General features: G+C 44.4%; 1 protein-coding gene across 17 annotated transcripts in view; it reads left to right on the plus strand.

Moving 5' to 3' along the window:
* The first annotated feature begins 285 nt into the window (after nt 1-285).
* Nucleotides 286-21,092, plus strand: part of SHLD1 (shieldin complex subunit 1) — a 65,276-nt gene continuing 44,469 nt past the window's right edge. For 12 of the 17 annotated variants that reach the window (XR_012774898.1, XR_012774908.1, XR_012774901.1 and 9 more), the window contains exons 1-3: nt 968-1,069; nt 1,600-1,713; nt 4,281-4,450. Coding sequence is in view for 1 of the 17 variants with exons in the window: in XM_075496773.1 (XP_075352888.1) it covers nt 1,065-1,069; nt 1,600-1,713; nt 4,281-4,450 (289 nt within the window). In the remaining 16 variants the exon portion in view is untranslated. Of the gene's footprint in view, nt 583-782; nt 1,070-1,360; nt 1,482-1,599; nt 1,714-4,280; nt 4,451-21,092 lie in introns of those variants that run through there. The other 5 variants (XR_012774906.1, XR_012774907.1, XR_012774911.1 and 2 more) reach the window with 3 other exon arrangements.

The raw sequence follows: 21,092 nt of genomic DNA on the forward strand, positions 1-21,092 counted from the left end.
GGCGGTGGTACCAAAACCTCTCCCCTCTGAAGCCAGAGAATTAAAACCGAGTTAAATGTATTTTGAGGAAAACCTGACTGGAAACAGCTTTAACCCCCCCCCTATTTCTCTGTATGTATTTTTCTTCTCTTTTCTCTTTCTCTCCACACAAAGCCCGCCCGCAGCCCCGCGGGGTGCCCCGGCCCAGCCGCCCCCAGGCGGGGACCTGCCGCCCGCGCAGACGCTCTCGCCGGCCCGGGGGCGCGGCAGAGAGGCGCCGCGTCTGCCATTGCCGCCCGGGTCTGTGCCAGCGCCGGCTTCGCCGCCGTCCCGCGCCCCCCACCCAGCGCGGTGCTCGGGGCCCCTCCAGCCGCGCCTGCCCATAGCCAAGATGGCTCTGCCCGCTTCACCTCGCCCTTAGCCGACATGGCGGCCGGCGGCCTCGGAGCGGGGCGGGACCGTGCACGGGGCCATCGTCTCCCGCTCAGCAGCGTGGAGGAGGGCCGGAGGGGGGGCTGTGGAGATACGGCCCGGCCCGGGGCAGCTGTGGCGTGCTGTTGGCTTTCCCCTTATTCCGCTCCGCGATGTTTTGCTGTCCATGGGGTGCTGCAGCCTCCTCTTCTCCTCAGAAAGTGGCGGGGAGGTGGAGGCCGCAGCCATGGCGAGGCCGCGGGGGCTTTGGGAGGGCCTGGCTCGCACCGGGGGGGGGGGGGGGGGGGGGGGGGGGCCTGCCCTGTGTTGCTCTTGTTTCCTTTTGGTGCCGAGGGAGCGGTTGTTGAAATAACGCGTGTCTCTGCCTGCAGGAAAGGGGGAAAGAAACGAGACCGGGAGGAAGACGACCCCCTCTCCTGCACCCCCCAAAACCGGCTGAGCAGGACAGCCGGTAAGGCCAGCGCCTCGCACCGACCGACGTGCCCATCGCACGTGCCGCAGCGCACCATCGACCCGGTGTGTTTGTACAGGACCCCTGTATGCATTTGTCTGGGAAATTCCCAGACAGCGCAGTGCCGCAGGTTGAGGGTTGCCCTGAGGCAGAGCCAGTTTCCTCCAGAAAGTACGTTTGTCCTGGTTGCTCACTGAAAATAATGAGGTAATGGCAGAGGGTGGGAAACAAGATTTGGGTTTCGTGGGCCTGTGGCTTGGTCTGCAGGCTTGGTTTCATGGCCCTCTTAAAATGCTTTTCCTGGTCAAGGTTTGACGCAGCACAGGCTATCAGTGTTGGTGTCAAAACACCGCTAGATAAACCTGTTGGGGAACTACCTGCTCCTCTGCAAGAGGGAGGGATGGATGCCAGCTGTAATTTGCTTCTCTGCTTTACAGGCTTTGAATAAACAGCCCATCTGGCACCTTCTTGTAAAGAAAATCTTGGTTTTATTTCTAGAGTGTACCGACTGCTTTCCAGGAGGTCTCCATCAGTGTCAAAAGATTCAAGGGCATCGCTGGATGTGCTATTTCTGATTCCTAGAAAAAACCTTTCTCTGTGCCAGACCCGACAAACAGTGGTATATGTGATGACTGACTGTTGACATTGGCTGACATATGTGCTTTGGAAGGTCACACTGTCCGTCAGCCTGACCAGCTGATGCAAAGCATGTAACCAACCTGTTTGTTTCATTCTAGCAAGCTGGGATTGACAAACCATGAAGAAGAAGGAGGGGATTCTGAAATAGTGACAGACTGTTTGCTCCCAGACTCTGTCCAAGGGGACTACTTCTGCATCAGTGCTCTTCCCAGGTATGGCACAGAGGTAATAGTGTGTCTCTTCGACGTGCCTGAAGGTCCAGGGTTTAGCTGAGGTCTTGCTTATCCTCACAAACAAGTTTCTCCATCAGTTTTGGGAGTAGAACTGCTGTAGCCTTGACTTACGCTGCCTTACATGGTCAAACTGCACTCTGAAATTGTTGGAGGACTAAAGGGAGCTGATCCAAGGGAAAACTTTTTTTTTTTTTAAAAAAAGGTGATTTGTTATATCTGAACCTGATCATCATGTGGCTGCACATGTTGTTAGCCCTGTCGTGGCAATACGAGGAAGGAGGCTGGCACAGGCAGCTGGCAGAGACAGCCAGGATCACAGCAGCCCGTATCAATGACAGCCTTAAGCTCCTGTGGTACCACACCAGCAGCTCCTCTTGCTATGATCTCCCACTTGCCCTTGGAGGGGTAGGATTGGTTGGGTTTTTGGTGTGGTTTTTTTTTCCAGACCAAGGGCTGAAATAGGCAGTTTTGTTCTCTAAAATATTCATGTACTTAAAAAGTAGCACAAATCATGAAAACAATATTTGAGGAAAGTTTCTCCTTCTCTGTGTTCCTTACGCACAGATCATCTGTGTTTTGGGACATGAAGAGCAATGGAGGAGAAGCTTCCCTCTGATGTGGCTGTTGGAGGGCAGCGGGTTGTGTGCTTTGTTTTGTTTTTAACCTTCCACTCTGCTTTTCCTGGAAACTTTCTGTGAATGCACTGACCTTGCTTGTCCCTCCCGAGGCAAGGCAGCTGGTCTCCTCCAGTATTACAGCCAACATCTCCACTCTGTTCATTAGCGAGTTAGCATTCTGCAAAGGTCAGAGGTGCATCTTAGCTACAAGTTTACTCAACACAGAAGCATCTAAGGAATGGTGGTTTTTTTAAAAAAAAATCTGCATGGGGGTATTTACTTCATTTTTCAGTACTCGTCCCTTCTAGGGATTTCTTTGGCCCCTGTGGCTGTAATACTTCTCACTGAGAACACCCCTGAGATAGGAGTGTGTTGCCTTCTTCATTTTATAGAAGAGGAAATAAATGTGAGCCTGCAGGGTCCCAGGCCATTGCCTGACCACTGGATCTGGTTCCTCTGTCCTGTCACTCTACCAAAATAGCAGAATGATACAGCTGGTGAAGGGGGCAGCGCAGATAGCCATGATCTGCTTTTTTTTATTGCATATAGGTAGACAAAACAGATGCAGGAAGAAACTTGCATAAAATCTCATGGAGTATCTGTAAGAGCTGGGAACTAAATTCACGTTTCATGAGAAACACTCTTGTTCTGTCCATGTTTTTTCCATGAAAAGCTTCATCTGTCACTTGAGTGAGGGGAAAAAACCACAATGTCAGCTCACATGTACCCTGCTCAATGTCATCATCAGTGCTCAGTGGGTGTTTAAGTGAAGCTCCTGCCTGGAATTCCTTCTGGCATAAGGCCTTGCAGTAAGGACTGGGTCAATTCCTGCTCTATTTGGTGTTGCTAGGGGTGTGAGCTGGAGTACAACAGTGCTCTGCTCAGAGCCTTTACTGTTAGTTGAGAGTCTCAGCTGCCTTAAAAGGGGTTGTGCAGGGTGGCCAAAGGCTAGTGGCTGAGGTCTCAGATGGAAGCTGAGGGTGTTTGGGGCTCTTCTGCATCTTTCCTTGCAGGTGTCTTTCCTTGAGGTCTACAGAGAGCCCCTCTTACTAAATCAGTGCTAATTGTGCTTTGGCCCAAGGTTTTTCTCTGTCTGTCATTCTGTGAGCTGCCCCACCAAGTTTTTGCCTTTCACTCCTCTCCTGCCCCAGACACTTGTGTGGCTGTGCTTGGAGCTGCTGGACTGGAACACTTTAGTTTCATCCTCTCCAAAAGAGTTGCCCATCCACAGTGTCCCTTGGTGTGGAGCTAGATGGCACCAGGCGTGCCGTGCTCTCCACCCATTTGTGTGTTCCTGCCCTCTGTGGTGGTGGACTGGTTCAGGGAGCTCAAGAGAAGGGTTTTGGGATGTGGGGATATTTCAACTGCAGTTTTCCAAAGTGCTGTGCACAGGATATACAAACAGCTGCCCTAGTGTCTCCCCACCAGGAAATCCTTGCCATCCCTGTGAGATTGAGACCACCAAGTTTTAAGATGCTCTTTCCTTCTGCTATAGTAAGCATGATGAACTTCATGAACAGAGCCAGGAGGGATGGGTTTAACTTGTGACTTCTAGAAGCATCAGTGGAAAGGAACCCTGTAGAACATGTTTCCTTTTAAATTGCACACATAATATACCCTGAAAGGAATATACTCCATAGCTTTCTAGTTTTGGGGCCTGAATCTGTACTTCTGGGAAGCCTCCAGGAAAGCCAGATTTGTTGTGGACACCTAGTTATCCTACTTAGGGCTGAGGGCTGTTGTCTATGGGTTTTGCTGTTCTTCCTTTACGTCTTCAAATTTTCTCTTATTTTCTTAAATGAAGCACAAATATGCTAGAACAGCTTCTCTCAGCTCATAAAGCACTGCAAAAATGCCAGATCATTTCTGTTGACTTCTTAGATTTTCATGCTCTAAAAACCCAGCTCAGTCACATTTGTGTCTCTGCAGTGGGACCATGGAAGGAAAAGAGATGTCACCAAGTTGTCACTCGGAGGAGAGCAGCATATTGGACCTACCCTCTGTTTGTGACCTAGCAGAGCGCTTTCTGCCTCCACACAGCTCTGAAAACAGCGAGGAGCTTTTTCGTTCTGTGGATACTTTTCCCTCTCCGCCAACAGGTAACAGCTTCTGCCTCTCCACTTGCTCTTTCTTTAGCCAATGCATTATCTATTTAGGCAGTGTGTCATTTGACTGAGTAACAGCAGTCTGATACTGGTGCATCTGCCTTGTCTTAAAACACAGTTTACCAGAACTACAGTCAGTTCCGGCTTGACAGATACAGTGAGAACTGTGGGTCATGAGACACAGGAGAGGAGTTCAGAGGATACTATCAGCTGCTAATGTTTTGATAACACTGTTTCTTCATGTTTAGTGTGTTCTCAGAGGAAAAGAGTTACTTGAACTAACCCACAGAGCAATCCTCCAGGCAATTTCCAGTAGGAGATACTGTCTGAAATTACCATAGTTAGTAAGAAATGTTTTTAAACTTTTCCTTATGTTCTTCACATGCTCATCACGTATCTTCCACTCCTGAGCTCAGGATGTGGCCTCTGTAGCCTGTTACTTTAAAATTGTAGCAGTGAATGTTTGCTTGTGCTAATGACCTGGCTGTGATAGAACTGCTTCAGTTCAGCTCTTGGGAGACAGCAGTTTCCTCACTTGAAGGAGGACTGATTCCTGCAGAAGCAGCATTTCAGGTCAGCCACTACTCCAGATTCTCAGGAGTAATGGTGTATCTGAGAAGATTGAGGGATAGCTGGCACATTCTGATGACTACACTCCTTGACCCAGTCAGTGTGAATATATGGCAAGAAGCGTGAAATTGAAATGCACTGGCCCAGTGACACTTCTTGCCATATATTCATACTGGCTGGGCTGAAGGTTGTTGTAATTATATTTAATATTGGGGGGGGGAATAAAATCTGATCAGCAAATAATGTGTGGAGATGGTTTGTCAAGGCACCTGAGCAGCTGAAACGTCACTGATGACATTTCTGGTTGCTTTGGAGTCTTAAGTAGTGTAAAAGTAGAGTTTGGCTCCTCTTCTTCCTCTGGCACTGTGTGGTTTACTTTGGCATAGTTTCAAGAAGTTGGCTTGGAATTAGACGTGAGTTTTTTCAGTGGGAATTCCACTATTTTGCATGCTAAGCAGCGGGATCTACCAAAGTAATCTAGCTCTGTTGATGTTGACTACTTGCCTGTGCAGTTGTCTTCACCTCTTAATTGTGGGACATCCAGAACTGTAATGAAATCTGCAAACAGTAGATACCAATCCTTGCTTTGGTTTTCCTGTGCAGACCAGGAAGTCACGTGTCTTATGTTACTAATGATGCAAATCGTCTACTGTAACCTCCACTTTAAACCATGATCCATATTACATTCCATGATCCATATTGCATTAGAGGAATAGTGACGTGGTTTGAAGTTTTGCTTTATTTTTTGTGCATAAGAGTGGTGACCACCACTACAAAGAATGTCCTGTCTTTTCCGCTGTCGTGAAAGAGGAGGATGGGGAAGTTCCTCTAACAGTGAGACAGGCTGGAAGGCATTTCACAAGCCCTGGGTCGCAGGTATGAAGAAATTCTGGGAGCTGTGAGGCAGTTCCTGCAATGTTTGTAGAGTGGCTTAGTTGCTCAAACACCATTTAGTGTGGCTCGGCGCAACTGGACTTCATTGCTCTGATGAATGGGATGCACAGAAGAACTGCATGACCACTCAGCAGTCCTAAGACTGGTCTGAGGCATAGCGGCGGTGACATATGCAGAAATGAAGATAGGCAGCTCTAAACCCAAATGACAGCATTGAGGGAGTCATTTACGGTGCATGTGTGGAATATGTAGCTGAAGCTCAGTACCGAGGCATGCTGAGAGGCCAGATCCTGCCTCCTTGCTGTCTCCAACACCCCCTGTTGTCAGTGGGGATTCCGGGTGTGCTGAGGAGGGCAGATCAGGCCTCCTTCAGCGCTTGTTTTAGAGACCCTTCACAACTGAAACCACTTGGCAATAACTGGGATGCATGCTATAAAATGGTTCCTTACCCGGTGCTCCTGAGAGTAAAATAACCGGACTCAGTTCATGCTCTGAACATCTTGCTTCCTTTCTCCTTATAACAGCATCAAACCAATACACATACTCACTTAAACTCTCTTTCTTTTTTGATGCAACTTCAGCTTTCTAAGCCATTGAGTTTGGTCAGTGTGGCAGAAGTGACAGGAGGACAGTTTTAAAAACAGTCTGCCTGCACCAGATGTTCTTGGACAAGCAAGTTCTGTCAAACGTATCATGGGAAAGGAAGCTCCTTTGCTTGTTTGTTTTCTCATGAGACATTGTAAACTGCTGCTGTGGCACAAGATAAATTAGGAGAGCAGGAGTGGCTATAGCTTGCACCCCACAGTATGACCAGAAGATTGTATCCTGGGGCTTGGGCAGGATGGATGATGGGTCTTCTCATCAAACTTGGAAGATTTTTATTAGGGGTGGGAATCTTCCTTAGTGATTCAAAAGCATTTCTAAAAGGCCGTTACGTCTCTGGGCATGTGACAGCTTCCTTAGCAAAGAAGCAGACTGACAGCATAGGCTGTGTTTTCTGACATCTGTCACATGAACTGGACTGAGACTGACTGAAATATCATGCCATCCCAGCCTCAGGAGTTGGAAATGGATATGGAGGTATTCCTAGTGCCTGAGTCACTAGTAATGGGTCTTACTAGTCTAGAGAGGCTCCATCACTTGTAGTAGCAGAAGATAGTACCCATTAGCCATGAAAACAGGGCCTTCTGAAAGCAGGCATCCCTAGGCAAGAAAACAGTAGTCCTGTGGGAATACTACTAAATGTCTAAGTTGCGTATAAACGAGTGGTTTTACGATTTGTGCAGGAGTGAGGGTTCTGCTATTGCAACAAACATGCATACTTTTAGCTTATTGTCGTAGTGAATTCAAGTGTTTAAGTGGTGATAGACTGAGAAAATTAAATTAGATCAGTGAACCTTTCAGTATGCTTCCTTTTTTTTTTACCCGATACTGAAAAATAATTTAAAAAAATTAATTGTTTGTAATGTTTCTAATCTGTATCACTCAGTTGCACAATGCTGCAGCAACACCTTAATACTTCCTCCGGATTAAGAAAAGTTGCCAGCAAAATTTCTTAGTTGGCAGTGCCCAAGTGTGTGTGAGGGAAGCCTTAAATTATTTGAATTAATATTTGAAAGGCAGCTAATAAAGGTTGTTTACAGTGAAATAAGTCACTGGCAATGTTCCTTTTTCTTGTAGGGCACTACACCAGAGTGTACCAGGGACAGTGGAAACATAGTCTTTGCCTGGAAAAATTGCAGCCTAAGAAAGGGTTAGAGAATAGACTACAGATGTGGGCAGGGCAGGGTCCTGGGCTCTGCCCATGCTGCATGGTCTGACAGAGCTGGGTTTGCCAGCACAGCCCTGGAGCGATGCTACCAAGCTTGGAGGCAGCGTTTGAGAGCTCAGCCGTGGCACCATGCTTGGGAGACCGCTTGTCTGAAGCATGGGCAGAGCTCAGCCCTATCTGCCTGCATGGCTGTTCCCTGGGGCTAGCGATCTTGGCGGAATGGGTCTCCTTGTTTGTCCTGTAGCTTCTCCCTTAATCCCTTTTTCTTTGTAATGAAAAGTAGTTAAAAAGCTGTGTCGTTAGGAGAATGGATGGGTAGATAGGGTCATCCAGCGGAAGGGGAAGGTACATGGAAAATGTAGCGTCACAGGAACAGAGAAAATAGAGGAAGGATGACAGTAGGAGAGGAAGCATGATGCTGGAGAGATGGGGTGGAGCAGGAAGACAGAGTTCACTGTGTGATTGGAGAGGCCTGTGTGTATCTAAAAGCTGGCTAGCTTTTTTAAAAAAATCAATAATAAAAGCCAGTTTGGGGGTGTTCAACCTTTAGTTGCCTCTCCAAAAGCACTGCTTTGGTTCCTGCAATTTGCCTCAGGTTTGAGCCCAGGCTTACCTTTGGTTATTTTCCATGGACTGCCCTGACCTCTTTAATGCAGCGAGAGTCCCAGGCTGCCCCTGGCTGTGCTTCTTATTCCTGCTCCATCCTTAGCGTTGGTATTCAGGTGGCCACATGAGGAGCCAGCTCAGGGAATTGACCCAGCTTGCTGGGCAGCCACGTGAATATTTGTATGGAGGAGGTGGGGACAGCTGCTCTTTCTGGCAGCAGCACAGGTATATTGCCAAGATAGAGCTCTCTGCAACGTGTCCTGTCTTTCACATGGGGTTACAGTCTTTCCAGAATGGTGGCTTCTGGAAAAAGTAATGTTAGGGTATTAATTGCTTTTCCAATGCGGGGACCCAGGCTGTAGGTTCCTTTTGATCGATTGTGGTTTTTGTAGGCTTCCGTCAGAAGTAGTCCGTTTGGAAGAAGTTGTGAGAGCTTGGAGAAAATGGAGCAGACGCATTTCACTGGAGACTCAGTGGCTCCAGGCAAATCGTTCAGTCTGGGCCATGGCACTGCTGCTGAAATTGCCGCTCACGTCAAGAGGACACCTGATCACAAGATTATCCTAGTTTAAAAATAAAGGACATAATGATTTTTGGACTGTTCGGTTGCTTTCTGGGTTTTCAACCAAGCATGTTTGTTAAACAAAGCAGAAATATCCAGCCTGTTAACACAGCTCTCAGTTCTATATGCAATTGTGATTTCTCTGAAAAAAATGGTACACATATGCAGTGAATTTACATCCTTGGGTTTGCAGTGGGTTGTTTTGTCTTTTATTAGCAAGTGAGGAGTCATGCTAATGTTGGTGCATGTGTTCTGACTTGTCCTTAAATGCTCTCTCCTGTTTACCACGTCCACTTGGCTGTCAAGAGTTGCTTAATCTCTTTTGCAGAAGTGGGTCATGTTTACTGAAGAAGTCTGGCATGGTTTGTGCTTTTTCTGTATGGGAATTGTGCACAAGTGCTGACGTAGAAGCTGAAAATGAAAGGAGCAGGCTGTACTTGTCATGTCAGCAGCAACCTTTCAGGGCTGGCACTTCGTGGGTGCTTGAAGGTTCAGTTCAGCCCAGCACTTATTGTATCGATTCATTACTTGGTATAGAAATTATAGCTTGGCCGTCTCAGCTACGACTGTTACCAAAAGTAGCAGAATTTCCAAAATGGTTTTTTGTCTGGCCATGCTGAAGACAACCTGAAGGCTAAAGACCTTTATATATATTCTCATTTAAGTAGTCTATGTTAACTTTGTAAATCCAAAACGCGTGATGTTTTAAATCACTTTCAGACTGAGCCAAAGCTGAGCTAAGAAGGACTTGAACTTGCACTCCTGGCTGCCGTGGTTAGATGCAGAAACTTCTGATAGTCTCCCTTACCAAAAAGTTATAGATTGCCCAAAGAATATCTTACTTTTTGGCTTGATGTGGAGATGAATGGGAGGGTGCTGTACAAAGGTGCTTTGTGTTGTTATGAAGAGTCTCCTTTGACTGCAGGAAGTTAACATGCTCTCCCACTTGCAAACCTTCTTCAGTTTGAATTGTGATCCCAAACACCATCAGAATGAATGGGGTTTTTTTAGGTAGATGACCTGTGCATAACTACCTTGGCCTTGCTGAAGATCATGGCCCCTATTTTGGGAATTACTGGATTTTTATTGGTTTTGGTTCGTTTACTGCTGCCCTCTAGTGAGCAATGTTACCAGTTTCTGATGCTACCAGCCTTGCATGCTTGGAACTTAGAGGGCTTAGTGATTTTTTTTTTTCTTCAGCTGGTGGCGGTGTATGTCAGCATACAGTATACAGCAGCCGGTGTATGTCACTGTAGCGAGCTCAGTCCTATGTCAGATTACTGCTGTTGAGAAATGATGCTAAACAATCCCCAAGGCTGATGTGGGAATACTTCTCAGGATTTTTAGTTGCACATTGTTTACTGCATGGATCTTGGCATAAGGTGGCTAATGTTTTCTGTTGGGGAAGTATTTGTTTTTGTCTGGGAATAGCCTTCCTACTTCTGTCTGTTACAATTACAGCTGTGCTGGGATCTGATTTTGTTATGTAAATGAAGAGTCTTTAAAGCTCGGTTATATTATGCTTTTTTTGGGTGCAACTGTCATTTTTTTAGCCTTTCCAAAAGTTCTGTTTTTAGCAACTTTCTCTTTTGTCCCTGATACTGGTATAAACATCCACTTTTTTGTCAAGGCGGGTGATTTGTTTAACTTATCAAAAGCAAAGAAACACCTATTTTCAAATGAATGTGTATTTTTTTTTAATTGAGGATTTCTAACCAAGTACACTCTGAAATATGATCAAAATACTAGATTTTTCTTAATACTGTAGTCTTCTCAAGAGGAAAAAAAAAGGTGAAATGTTTCAAATCCTAGTAATTTTGTATAGATGATGTGGTCCAGTGGGGCAGATGCTCAGTGGACTTGAATTTATGCAGCTCCACTGAAGTCAGGGGCAGGCCCTTGGGTCGGGTAACTACATGGCTCTGGTGAGTTTGGCAGCATTGACTTTCCAAGCATCTCTTTGTGGCCCAGTTGTGTTGAATATTGAATGAAGCTGCAAAGTGGAATTCATGCTACCTTACATAAAAGGAATACAGGGAAACCACACGACACAAAAAATAAAGCACTCGGCACCACTGAGCTGCTGAAGGTCTTACATATTTCGTAAATTAATTTTTCAGGAATGTGTTACATAAAGCATCCAGCCAAGAATAAATCCTGGAAGAGAAAAAGACAGTGCTTTATTCTTCACAGTCTGAGGAAGAAAACTAATCCTATTTTAAGGAGAATTAGAGCACTATACTTATATCAGTAAGGGAAAAAACTGAGACATGTGGCTTGCCTTTTAGACTTTAAATGCTTCAGAGTACCTCTATGTTCTGTGAAAATGAACAGTTTGTACTACCATTAGTTAATAATTAGAAATCAAGTGTCCTGGTTTCAGCTGAGATAGAGTTAATTTTCTTTATAGTAGCTAGTATGGGGATATGTTTTGGATTTGTGCTGAAAACAGTGTTGATAACACACTGATGTTTTAGTTGTTGCTGCACTGGTCAAAGACTTTTTCTGCTCCCCATGCTCTGCCAGGTGCAGAAGAAGTTGGGAGGGGACACAGCCAAGATAGTTAATCCAAACTGACCAAAGGGCTATTCCATACCGTATGACATCATGCTCAGTCTATAAAGTGGGGAAGAAGAAGGAAGGGGGGGACATTCGGAGTGATGGCGTTTGTCTTCCCAAGTAACCGTTGCACGTGATGGAGCCCTGCTTTCCTAGAGATGGCTGAACACCTGCCTGCCCATGGGAAGGCGTGAATGAATTCCTTGTTTTGCTTTGCTTGCGTGCGCAGCTTTTGCTTTACTTATTAAACTGTCTTTATCTCGACCCACGAGTTTTCTTGCTTTTACTCTTCTGATTCTCTCCCTCATCCCACCAGGAGGGGAGTGAGCGAGCGGCTGTGTGGGGCTCAGTTGCTGGCTGGGGTTAAACCATGACATCAAGTCCAGAGGAAATGCTTCAGTAACAAAGACAAGGAGTTGCACTTACTGAATTTGCCTGATCAGATTCTGTGGTTCTGTGCATAAAGGAGAGCTTGGGAGTTTGTCTCTCAGAGGTGCAGTGCAACTGTGTGCTGTAGTCTGAGGTTTTGTATTGACTTGTTTGGAGTTGCATCTTCTGCTCAGAGTGAGTTTTCTTCTGCTACCCAGGTCATATTTTTTTCCCAGAAAAAGAGGATTTGGTAGGTTTGCTCTCATTAGGCACACAGTTTCAGCTGTATCCGCCAGTCTAATTACCAAGCCTTTCAACATGGAAAGGAGCATAATATGTGTTCTGCATGTTATCCCTGAATACTTAAAAAATGCTGGTACAATACAGAACTTGGGATTTGCGTATTTGAGGGTGACTCCGAGGGACCATCACTGTTGTTTCCTTTCATTCATTGTTTTTAGTTGAGCATATAGGCTCATTAAATCCTTGCCAGCCTCTCTTTATAGAGGCAGAAACAGAATTGGTTGAATTCCAATTTGGGATGCTCCCACAGTGAAGTGGTTTCTAAATTGTTCTAAATGTTCTAAGTTTCTAAATGTTTCTAAGTGGTTCTGAATGTTGGCAGGAGTTTTGTTTCCTCCCTAAAGCCAGTCCTAAGCAGTTGCCTATCAAACTTGTAACTGGATGCTGTAGTCTTGTACTGAGAACTACTGCATGATTATTGTAGAGCTAGGAGCTGGTGGCTCATCTGCATGGTAGCTTTAGGGGTGGGCCTGACCTGTAACAAATTGCCATTGCTTAAAGAGTCACCTTTTGTTAATAAGTGCAACAGACTAAGTATCTGTGGAAGGTAATGGGGGTACTGGTTTGGGGGTCCTTTTTAGTGATATATGTATGCATGTGTTTGTTGTGCTGGATTTAGAGCTTCTTCAGCTCTAATCACCACGACAGAGATGAAGTTTTTGTTTATGGTACTGGACAGTAACTTTCATAGGTAGGGACTAATCCAGAGCTCCCTGCTGATGCCAGCTAATACTGGTTTGGGTCTGTAGAACACAGCCCTGCAAAGAGCTGAGCGACTGTGCTTCCCTTGACTGTCCAGGGAGCTGGCTGCTCAGCTCCCTGCAAGACTGAAAACTTTCTGTGCATTCCATTAGTATGTTTCTTCAAGCTAGCAAAACATGTCTGCTTTCTAGTATTTAATGCTAAGTAGTGATGGGGAAGTGGGGAAACCTTGTGGCTGAAGATGCATGCACTTTAAGGTTTGCCAGTTTCTTACCCAGGAGGTAGTTCAGGTGAAATCTAATAGCAAAGAACTAATTAGATCTGTGATCTGAGCCAGACTTCCAGAGGTGGTCTTTTTCTTTTCCTGAAATCACCATTCTGCAAAGATGTTGCCATGTATTTAAAGGGTGATGATATACCTAGGATTTCTATACCAGTTAATGAGTTGAGGCAAACAAATATGCCACACATTCAAGGCTGAATGTGCTTGTTCAAAGCCAAATTCTGCTCTCATCCCACCTTCTTACAGTCCTTGTCCTGTCAAATTAGTTGCACTGACTGCCAGTGGTCTGCTCTGTGATCTTGGGCACAGCTCTTCACTGCTGTGGTCTCTGTTTCTTGTACCTGTGGGCTCTGTGCGTCTCACTCGCATGGTTGATGAGCTCCATGGGGCAGCGACCACGCTGTGCTCCATAGCTATCTGCTATACAGAGGACAGTGAAGTCTCTAGCTGCCTTCTGGGATAACAGAGCCCAGCAGTACCTTGTACCTGTCTGACCCAGGTACAAAGAACCTGTTGTTTCAAACTTTTGAAGGAAGTTTATTTAGTCCTTGTTTGGTCAGAGAAGGTGAAACAAGGTTCAGAGTAAGGAACACTAAATACTTCTAATGGAACCATTAAGCCATGAATCAGAGAACACCATTGAGAACAAGACGTGTTTCTGAGGTAGCTCATAACTCTTTAGGTTATTTTCCATTTTAAATGTAAAGTCCCTACGTTGTGAAGATGATGCAGAGTTGCTGTGGTGCACTATATGATCTAGAGCCTGGATACTGAGTTGCCAATGTGCTTATACATAGCAAAGCTTACTGACTGTATGCTGCTGCGTCCATTACATTGCTAAAAGATTTTTAGTGAGGTTTTGTTTTCCTGTGTGCAAAAATGTGTCGGATTATTTTATTTTTTCAGACACTATTCACTTTGTGGAGATTTCTCTTAAATGCTTCAGGCTCCTCATTTGCAAATACTGAGCCACCTTGCCAGGAGACACGAGGTGTCAGAGTCTGACAAGGCCTCACACAAATGAACTTTGGATTTAAGCGGTTTTGTCAGTTCTAACTGACACAATACAACAGGAAGCATCTCCAAAGAAGAAAATGCAGGACAAGCTAGTATGAGAATGCCCAAAGTGGGTCAGAGTGAAGATTGCTTGAGTGGTAACTTGTCTTCAGCAGCAGGTAACAGTGATATTTAAAGAGCAGTACAAACAGAAGTGATCCCGTCCCTGCAAGCCTTTAGCTTCCAGGACTTCTGGTTTAGGAGCCACAGATGGCATATCACTGTGTCACTAGCTCCTGATGAACGATCCTTCCAGGAATTTGTCTAACTGCTTTTGGACCTCTCTATCTCTCTCAATGTGGGAGTGGGGCTGTGGGGAACCACTGGCTTTGTTTTGCATCTTTTGCTTCCTTTGATCCCCTAAATCTCCTGAGTTCCTGCAGGCTAAGAAGCAGTGTACGATCACTGCTGTTTCTTTCTCCAAACCATTTGTGGTCTTACAGACATCTTACACATTATCCCTGTTGTATTTTTCCAGGCTAAAGAAACCTGGTGTATTTTATTTTTATCTAAAAGAAAAGCCATTCCAAGACTTTAGGCAGCTTTAGACTATCCTCTGTGTCCCTTCTAGCTTGGCAATGATCTTTTAGAGATGTGGGGACAAGAACAGTGCACAGTGCAATGTCTGTGACATGGCTTGGAGTAGTCTGTCCTTGCTTTTTGTTCTTTGTGCATTGTTTTGCTAGATTTTTTTCTTTTTCTCTCTTTTTCTCTCTGATTTGGTACCTGTATTGGAGGAAGGGAAGTCTTTCCTTGCTGGGCACTGAACTATGCCTGGGCTAGGACAGTGGTCTTGAAAAGGTGCTCTCTTGAAAGGTCTCTTACTACCTAGTAATGTAAGTCTAGGATCCCTGCAGGTAGGTCAAAGTTGCCTTTTGCTTTTTTCCTGGTCTTTTTTTTCACTGCGGTCTATTCTCATTCTTTGTTCTCTTCTTTCCTTCCCTTATAGTATTCCTTGCTTTTGCGCTTTCACTGCCTTGTCTCCTATTCTGTGCTAAATTGTGGTGGTGTTTTTTCCCCCACATGTCTCCATTGTCCACATACAGCCACCTACCTGCTGTGGATGCTGGGTAATGTGTCTCCCAAAAAAGTATACAGACCTTTCAGTAGATGGTCTTTGAAACAGTGTGGAAATATTTACTCTGTCAGCCTGTAATGAAAGACTAGAGAAGTCCTAAATGCTATCCTCCCACCCTGTGCTGTGTGCTGAGTCTTGAACATGATCCTTAAATCAACTGTTATTGGTGGACTTTTATTTCAGGAAACTTCATGGTTTGTATTGACTTTACTTCCAAAACCCTGCTGGCACAGTTTTCAGTAAAATGTTTGCTCTGCATCTGCCTTTGATGTTTGTTGTGCTTGTAGTCCTTGTGTTTTCCAAGGTGGTTTTCTGGTCCTTCCTGGTTATAAGACTAAAGGGTTTGGCTTAGACTTGAAATGGCAAAACTGAAATGTGAAGACAGTGTTTTAGTGATTTAAAAAGGTCAGACCTATGAGTCAGGTTCAGGAAAATAAATGTGATTCTACTTCAGTAGCCAGAGCAGGGATTTACTGAATGTCAAGCGAGGAGGGGAATTTGCATATCTATATAAAATGTCGTTATAACAAACCATTATTGGCGTTCATTTCAAAAAGGAGGCTGCACAAAAGCTTGTACCTGCCTTCAGGATGCCATATAGCTAATTTCATTATTATAACAAATGCATTTGTAGCTTTTCTTAAAGCTCCATCTACTGGAGATGACCAACTATGAGTGCTTTACTTTACACTGACGAGGGCAGTCTGGCTGTTAGCAATAGAATATCGTAAAGCTCTAAAAAGTGCACACATGGCATACACAAACAATACATATCTATTTTAGATCTCATCAATCTTTTACCAGTTGTCTGGTGTGAGAGGGGCGTAGTTCATTTGCTGGCAATAACAGCCACGCTATCGGCACACATCAGAGCCAGACAGTGGGACCTGTAATAGGCGTGTAGAGCTCTGTCTGCCCACCAGTGGGACTGGGGTCTTTTAATCTCACTTTGCCCTGCGGCTGTGGTTTAAGAGTCCCTGTGGGCCATTTCTTCCTTATCTTTATCTAAACTGTGATTCCAACCTGGGCTTTTATTTCTCTCATCATAGCTATCAGTGTTTGTCCATTGCTGTGACCTAATCTAATTTAGACTGCAGTAATGTCATTATGGCAATTATTCCTAAGGTGGCTGCGAGGCAATTTTGTACATGCTTATGCCAATGCTGTTTTATCTTTCCAGGCCAGTTGGTGAGCGTTAGCTGTTTAAATAAGAAGGAATTAAATCCTGTAAATAAATGACAGAAAACAAGACTTTGTTCAATTCTTTATGAATCATTTTCCATCCTCTGCAGTGCAGATGTGGACTCCTTTGACATGGAAAATTGTAGACTGGGAGCAGAAACCATTCAAGTATGTGTTTTACAGAGGAATGATAGACAAGTTTAGACTCTATAAAGCCTGTGCCTTTCAGCCATCATTTGTATCCACCACGATGCCATTAAGTATTATGGGGACAAATAAGAATTTCTAAGGTAGTACAAGAAGACCTCAAGAATTCTTACTGACCAACATACAGACTGATACCAGGTCAGGATGGGGCTGTCTTTGGGTAGGCAGATGCTACTGGCTCTGTAAAGCTACAAAATACAGTGCAGACATGGCTGAAAAGCTGATCCTTGCTTTGGGTTCCTCCTTAATGGGTGCTTCCCTGGGCTCCCCCGTTCCGTAAATAGGTTTTTATTGTGTATGTAGTGTGAAGTTTCTTCTGTGCTCGAAGCTTTCTTTTGTAGCCCTACTCATCTTTTTCAAAAACATTATCTCTGTTCCTCACCCCTTGGAGTCATCAGTGGAAGTGGATCTGTCCTGGAGCAACTGTTTGCCACATGTTGGCAGTCAACTGATGCTGCTGGAGGGAGCAGAGTGTTTACTGAAGTTAATAGTCCCCTGTAAAACCAAGGTCCACTCAAGATGGCTGCCTTCACTACACTGAGCTCCCATATGAAACAAATTTGTCTATAAATTATCTTTAGTTGGGCTCCATAACCTTCAGGGAAACGCTGTGTTAACAGGTCTGTGTGGCATCTGGTATGTCTCTGAGTAGCCAGCATGGAAGCCATGGCCTAGGACAATATTTCAGCAAGTAAATATCATTCCTTGTCTAGTTCTTCAAGAGCATGACTCCAAGATGCACTAATGCCCTTGATACCAGTTTCACACACTGCTGTTGGTGCTCTTCCATGCTTGGCTCTTCCACGTATGGCTGCAAGGGATTTACTGAATGCTTCAGAGCAGTGGAGTGTGGCCTGCCATGGCATGAGCCTCTGGCTTGTCACAAGCAGGGAGACAGTGGTTAGAAATTCTTATTTTCCTGTGACAGTTATTTTAGTGCAAAGCTGTAATATAAATTCTTCAAGTTCCATTAGATTTTTATAAAATATAGAAATGCCTTGTTTTGACTCATCAGCTCAATCTTGCCCAGGGACTGTTTCTACTGCCTGCTTCTCATTCAGGTGCTGGCTTTGAGCAAGCAGCGGGAGCCATTTCCTTCACGTGATTAGAATCGAAAGCACAGGTTGCTCTTGCAGAGATCCTCATCTGCTTCATTGCCTGACTCTGTTCCCTTCAGCAATATTATGGCTCTGTGCAAGCGTGCTGAAATGCCAGTAGAAAGGATATGGATTGAATGAAAGTGTAGGATTCAGGAAAGGGGAAGAGGAAATTAAAGTGTCTGATGTTGAAGGAGAGGCCAGGAATCCTGTGCAAAATGGGTTTTGTTGTTTAATCTCTGACTAATGGGTTTTGATTCATTTTGTCATTATTTCGAAGCTGAGGAGCTCTAGGAACAATCACTGATGTAATTGTGAGGCTGGAAGGATATGGGAAGACAGATAGCAATGGCAGTGATGGAGAGAATATTTTACACGTGTGAGAGCTGGGCAGCATTCCCTCTTTACCTGTCACCTTGGGTTACCATTTTAACTGCAGTACATTTCCTCTTTTTCAGACAAGTCATATTTTTATATGCTGAATTCCCAGATAACCTTCTATAGCTGTACTTCTTACCATTGAGAAGTGACTATTGATTAGTGTGTTCATGTTGTTTGGATCTAGGTATCCAAAATGTATTTCACCAAGCAAAATGCAGAGAGCTGAATGTCCTCTGTTTTCCTGATGTAGCGGTGAATTTCGGTGCCACTGGTGTGCAGCGGAAGGACACAATCATCATTTTTTCTCCCTGGCTTCTTTGCAGAGTCTGGAGGAAGGCCGTGCTGCAGGAAGACAGATTTTCCTTCTCTGCTGCGTTTTTTCCCAACTTTGAGAATCTCTCTTCAGAGACCCATAGGAGAGGATTTCATAAAGTGACCCTTCTTTACAACACCAAAGCTTTGACAGGATTTCCCCATGATCTGATGTACAGAGGCAGTGACACTTGAGAGCAGATCCCGGAGGTGAACTTGTGCTGGATTGGGAGCTGCCCCCTCCCCACAGCAGACTGAATGTCTGCTTCCCCTCATATCTTCTTTCTGATGTGAAATCCAGGAAGTGCTCCATCCGCAATGCTGTGTTCCTGTAAAAGACGGGTTGGGTTTTTCACACTGGTATGTGTCTAAACAAGGATAATATGAACCACATTTCAATGTATGTCTGAGCAGCGAGTGGTCTATGTTTGAAACATTGAGAGGCAAAGAAAGAAGTTCACTTTTTCTGCTCCTGTGGAGAAAAAGGGTTGGCTTCCTTTTTTTAAAAAAAACCAAAACCTCTAGGATGTATTTTTAGCTTTAAAATCATGCAAGAAGTTTGTATTAGAAGATTCACAGACATGAGAGTTACACGAGGGGCAAAGACCACAGAGAAGAATGGGAGCACAAAAGGGTTGGACTATAGCTCCTGCAGACCCTGCTGTAGGGTGTCCAGATTAGACTTGTGCCATTTTTAGTTCTGCTTTTAAAGAAGAGAAGCATCTTTTGTAGGAAACAATTTCAGTGGAACTCCAATTTTCCTAAACAGCTGGAGAGGAGAAGCTACAAAGCAGTCATGAGGCTTGTAAGCCAGGCTATGCATTTTTATAATAAAGTGCTACAATAATACAGTAATAGCAGCTGTGAAACATGCTGGTGTATGCATGAATGTTTCCAGTCACTTTGGAGTACAAGAACAGCTGAAACATCTCCACAAAATACTTTTTTTTTTCTTGAAGAAAAATGAAAATGCATGCCATGAATCCTTAAGTAATTGAAATAACTGGAGAAAGCTGTATAGGAGTGTGACTGTTCGAGTGTGACTGTTCCTGTTACCTGGACACTCGTTCATGGCATCTTTTCATCAGTGTTAGATTCTTTCATGTGGGGCTCCCAAGATGTTGGCTCCTTTCTTGTGTAATAAGGCTGCTCTTTGCAGCTTGGTATTATGGTCTTGTTGTAGTGCAGGTACTGCAAAAATGACCCAAGATGTATATATCTCTGTTGAGCAGCCAGTAAGTGGCAAAACATGAAATGCCTGTGATAACCTTGTTATGTAAAACCATCATTACCCTTCCCTGCTGTCTGCAGAGCATTCCTTGGTGTCTCAGCTTGTCAGCTGCATCACACATGTGTGGGCAGTAAAGATCTGTGAAAATGGCTTAAAAATCCCAATTTAAATCATGAACGATGTCTGGCTAGGACAGAACAATGAAAAATGGCAAATTGGCTTGGAAAGCCATGCTGAGGCCATCCTGTGCCAGCCCACCAGGATATTTCTTTGATAGCCTGGCACTGTGTGTGTCACCCAGGTTAGCATGGGCATTTGGGGAAGCAGTATAGCTGCATTGGCCTGAAATGCAGCTGTACTCAAGGCAGAGAACCCAGGTAACAAAGCTACAGAGCTTCCAGTAAACCCTGAGCTTCACACATTTAATCAGATGCTCTGGGGCATATCACCTCCAGTCCAGTTGTGATCAGTGTTTGTAGTTTAGATGGAGATTTGATACTCTGGTGATATAACACATACATAAGAAATGTGACTCCTCAAGTCTCTTTAAAAGCTCTTGTTTCCCTGTTTGTTCTTTTACATACACTGTTTTGCTGGCAGTAGCTTTAATTTAAGTTTTAGTTTTTATTTCAATTTTTCAATTCAATTTTTGAATTTTTCAATTAAAAAAAACTTCAATTTTAGTTTGCATCATGCCACATGTTGGAGCATGTTTGTACATGAGTGTTCCTCCCACTCTGATGGTGCTTTTATGTAATTCATTGTAGTTACTGCTAAGATAGCAGACAGACCCCTGGAGCTGCATAAATAATCAGAGAATGTTATTTTATTACCAATTTGCAGGGATAGCTTATGTGAGCAACCTGTGCCAGAGCACTTTGTGCTGAAATACTGATGTCTCTTGAGTGTGTCTGAATGTCACTGAGATAAGGTACATGAGCCTGTATGAAGTACCTGCATGGCCTAATCAGTGAACTTGTACAGTAATGAAGGTTGTTCATTACTCTATTAGCAAGATTTTTACTCTTTTTTTTTTTCCTGGTCTGATTCTAAAAGTAGGGGATTTGCCTTGTAATTTGTCAGATTCACCTGTCCTGTTACACAAAACACCTCGGAGGACCCTCAGAGGCCTAAATTCTCTGTATGAAGTTCAGCCTCTTCAGGGCATCTGTTACACCAATGATCATTTATGCACAGCCTGACTTTCTCGTTTTCACTGGGAGGCTTTGTCTACGCATATCTCTCTATCATTCAAACCCTTCCTCAGACATATAGCATGACTATGTGCTAGAAAAATGATCTAGAGTTTATTGGACCCAAAAGGCTCTGCACTGACAGTTGTCATTGAAGTGCAGCAAGTGAAAATAAGATACATCCACCCTGGTTGCCATGGTCTCTTACTGCTTCTGAATATATTCCCGGACTTTGAAGCTTCTTTGAAGCTGCTGTGAATTGGCAACAGAGAAACACATC

This window comes from Mycteria americana, chromosome 3, assembly GCF_035582795.1.
Source record: "Mycteria americana isolate JAX WOST 10 ecotype Jacksonville Zoo and Gardens chromosome 3, USCA_MyAme_1.0, whole genome shotgun sequence".
Taxonomy (NCBI): domain Eukaryota; kingdom Metazoa; phylum Chordata; class Aves; order Ciconiiformes; family Ciconiidae; genus Mycteria; species Mycteria americana.